General features: G+C 42.1%; 2 protein-coding genes across 3 annotated transcripts in view; one reads left to right on the forward strand and one right to left on the reverse strand.

Moving 5' to 3' along the window:
* The window catches only part of LOC104992865 (multidrug resistance-associated protein 4-like), a 75,687-nt gene that overhangs the window by 18,059 nt on the left and 55,903 nt on the right, over positions 1-1,725 (reverse strand).
* LOC104992856 (28S ribosomal protein S18c, mitochondrial-like) lies at positions 546-1,006 on the forward strand. Of its 2 annotated transcripts, XM_010845858.1 has the most exons (2): positions 546-697; positions 782-1,006. In XM_010845858.1, exons 1-2 carry the CDS (start codon positions 546-548, stop codon positions 975-977), a joined length of 348 nt encoding a protein of 115 aa, XP_010844160.1. In that variant the 3' UTR covers positions 978-1,006. The 2 variants fall into 2 exon arrangements, with proteins under 2 accessions (XP_010844160.1, XP_010844159.1); XM_010845857.1 differs by having other exon boundaries at positions 546-1,006.

Below are 1,725 nucleotides of genomic sequence, written 5' to 3' on the forward strand. Positions count from 1 at the left end.
AAATAAAATGTTACTCCTCACAGTTCCTGGAAACACCCAGGGCTGCTGAGAAACATATGCGATCCTCCCGTGCACGCTGACCTTCCCCTGTCTGGGGGGCAGCTCCCCCAGCACAGCACGTAATAGTGAGGACTGAAACAGAAGGCAACACACACGTATGAACAGGCAGCACTCAGGATGGAACATGCCCCACAGCACAGCGGCCCCCACCCTGGTGCTTGATCAATGATATCAGAACAGGATAAAGTACAGCTCTGGAAGTTGCAGGAAAAAGTGGAAAACAGCACTATTGGTCAACGTAGACTAAAGGTTGGTAAGGAATGTTAATACTGTAACAATCCACTCTGCCAGAGTTTCCCCCAAATGAAGTGCTCTACTCAGCAAAGACTAAGAATGTTTAACATCTTTCACTAGCAGAGCAGACCAGCATGATGTGTACTTTCTGTATCTGATGTTTAATGCAGTTGTTCTTGCATCTGGGTATCTTTTACTTGACAAATACTTTTTCTTAAAAAGCAGTGTGGGGAGGAGAGGAGCAAGGAACCATGGCTGCTATGGTAGCTCTTTGCAGTGGGCTAGGGAAGAGAAAGTTGACACGTTTTACAACAGCTGTTGTCTGCCTCATAAATCCTGGGATTCATGCAGTGCTGTGGAGAAGTTGTTCACAATATAAACAGGTAACCAGCAACAGGGACCTGCCTATCCCAATGGAAAATCCTTATAAGGAGCCTCTGAAAAAATGTATCTTGTATGAAAAATGTGTAGATCATAAGAATCTACAGCTTTTATCCCAGTTTATTTCTCCATTTACTGGATGCATTTATGGAAGGCATATAACAGGTCTTTGTGGGAACAAACAAAAAGAAATCACAAAAGCAATTAAGAGAGCTCAAATTTCGGGGTTTATGCCAATTACATACAAGGATCCTGCCTATCTCAAAGACCCTAAAGTTTGTAACATCAAATATAGGGAGTAAATTATATAAAGTTATCATCAATAAACGTAATTTGCAACAAGAAAAAAGTTATGTGGGGATTTCCCTGGTGGTCCAGTGATTAAGAATCCGCCTTCCAGGATGGGCAGAAGGCACAGTTTGGGAGTTCAGGATGGACAGGTACACACTGCTGTATTTGAAATGGATCACCAGCAGGGACCTACTCTATCGCTCATGGAACTCTATTCAATGTTACATGGCAGTCTGGATGGGAGGGGAGTTTGGGGAAGAATGGATACATGTATATGCATGGCTGACATACACCCTTCACTGTTCACCTGAAACTATCAGAACATTGTTAACTGGCTACAACCCAGTATAAAATAAAAAGTTAAAAAAATAATAACTACATTCAGAATATAAACACTGAAAAAAAAAAAAGAAGAAGAAGAATCCACCTTCCAATGACAGAGGCTCTGGTCAGATCCCTGGTCCCCTGGTCAGGGAACTAAGATCCCACATGCCCCAGGGAAACTCAGCCCACATGCCACAATTAGAGACCCCATGCACTGCAACCAAGACCCAATGCAACCAAGTAAATTTTAAAATATATTTTTTAAAAAAAACTTAAAGCTTTGTGTGAAGACTATATCCAAAGATTATTATTTAAAAGAACTCTGAGCTAGTTGTATTTGAACAATAGAAGTCCATCATGCCCAGGGAGCTCAAATCCTGTGCTCTGCAACAACCTAGGGTGGTAGGACAGGGTGAGAGGTGGGAAAGAGATTCA

Source organism: Bison bison, unplaced genomic scaffold (assembly GCF_000754665.1).
Source record: "Bison bison bison isolate TAMUID 2011002044 unplaced genomic scaffold, Bison_UMD1.0 scf7180017864225, whole genome shotgun sequence".
In the NCBI taxonomy this organism is placed as follows: Eukaryota; Metazoa; Chordata; class Mammalia; order Artiodactyla; family Bovidae; genus Bison; species Bison bison.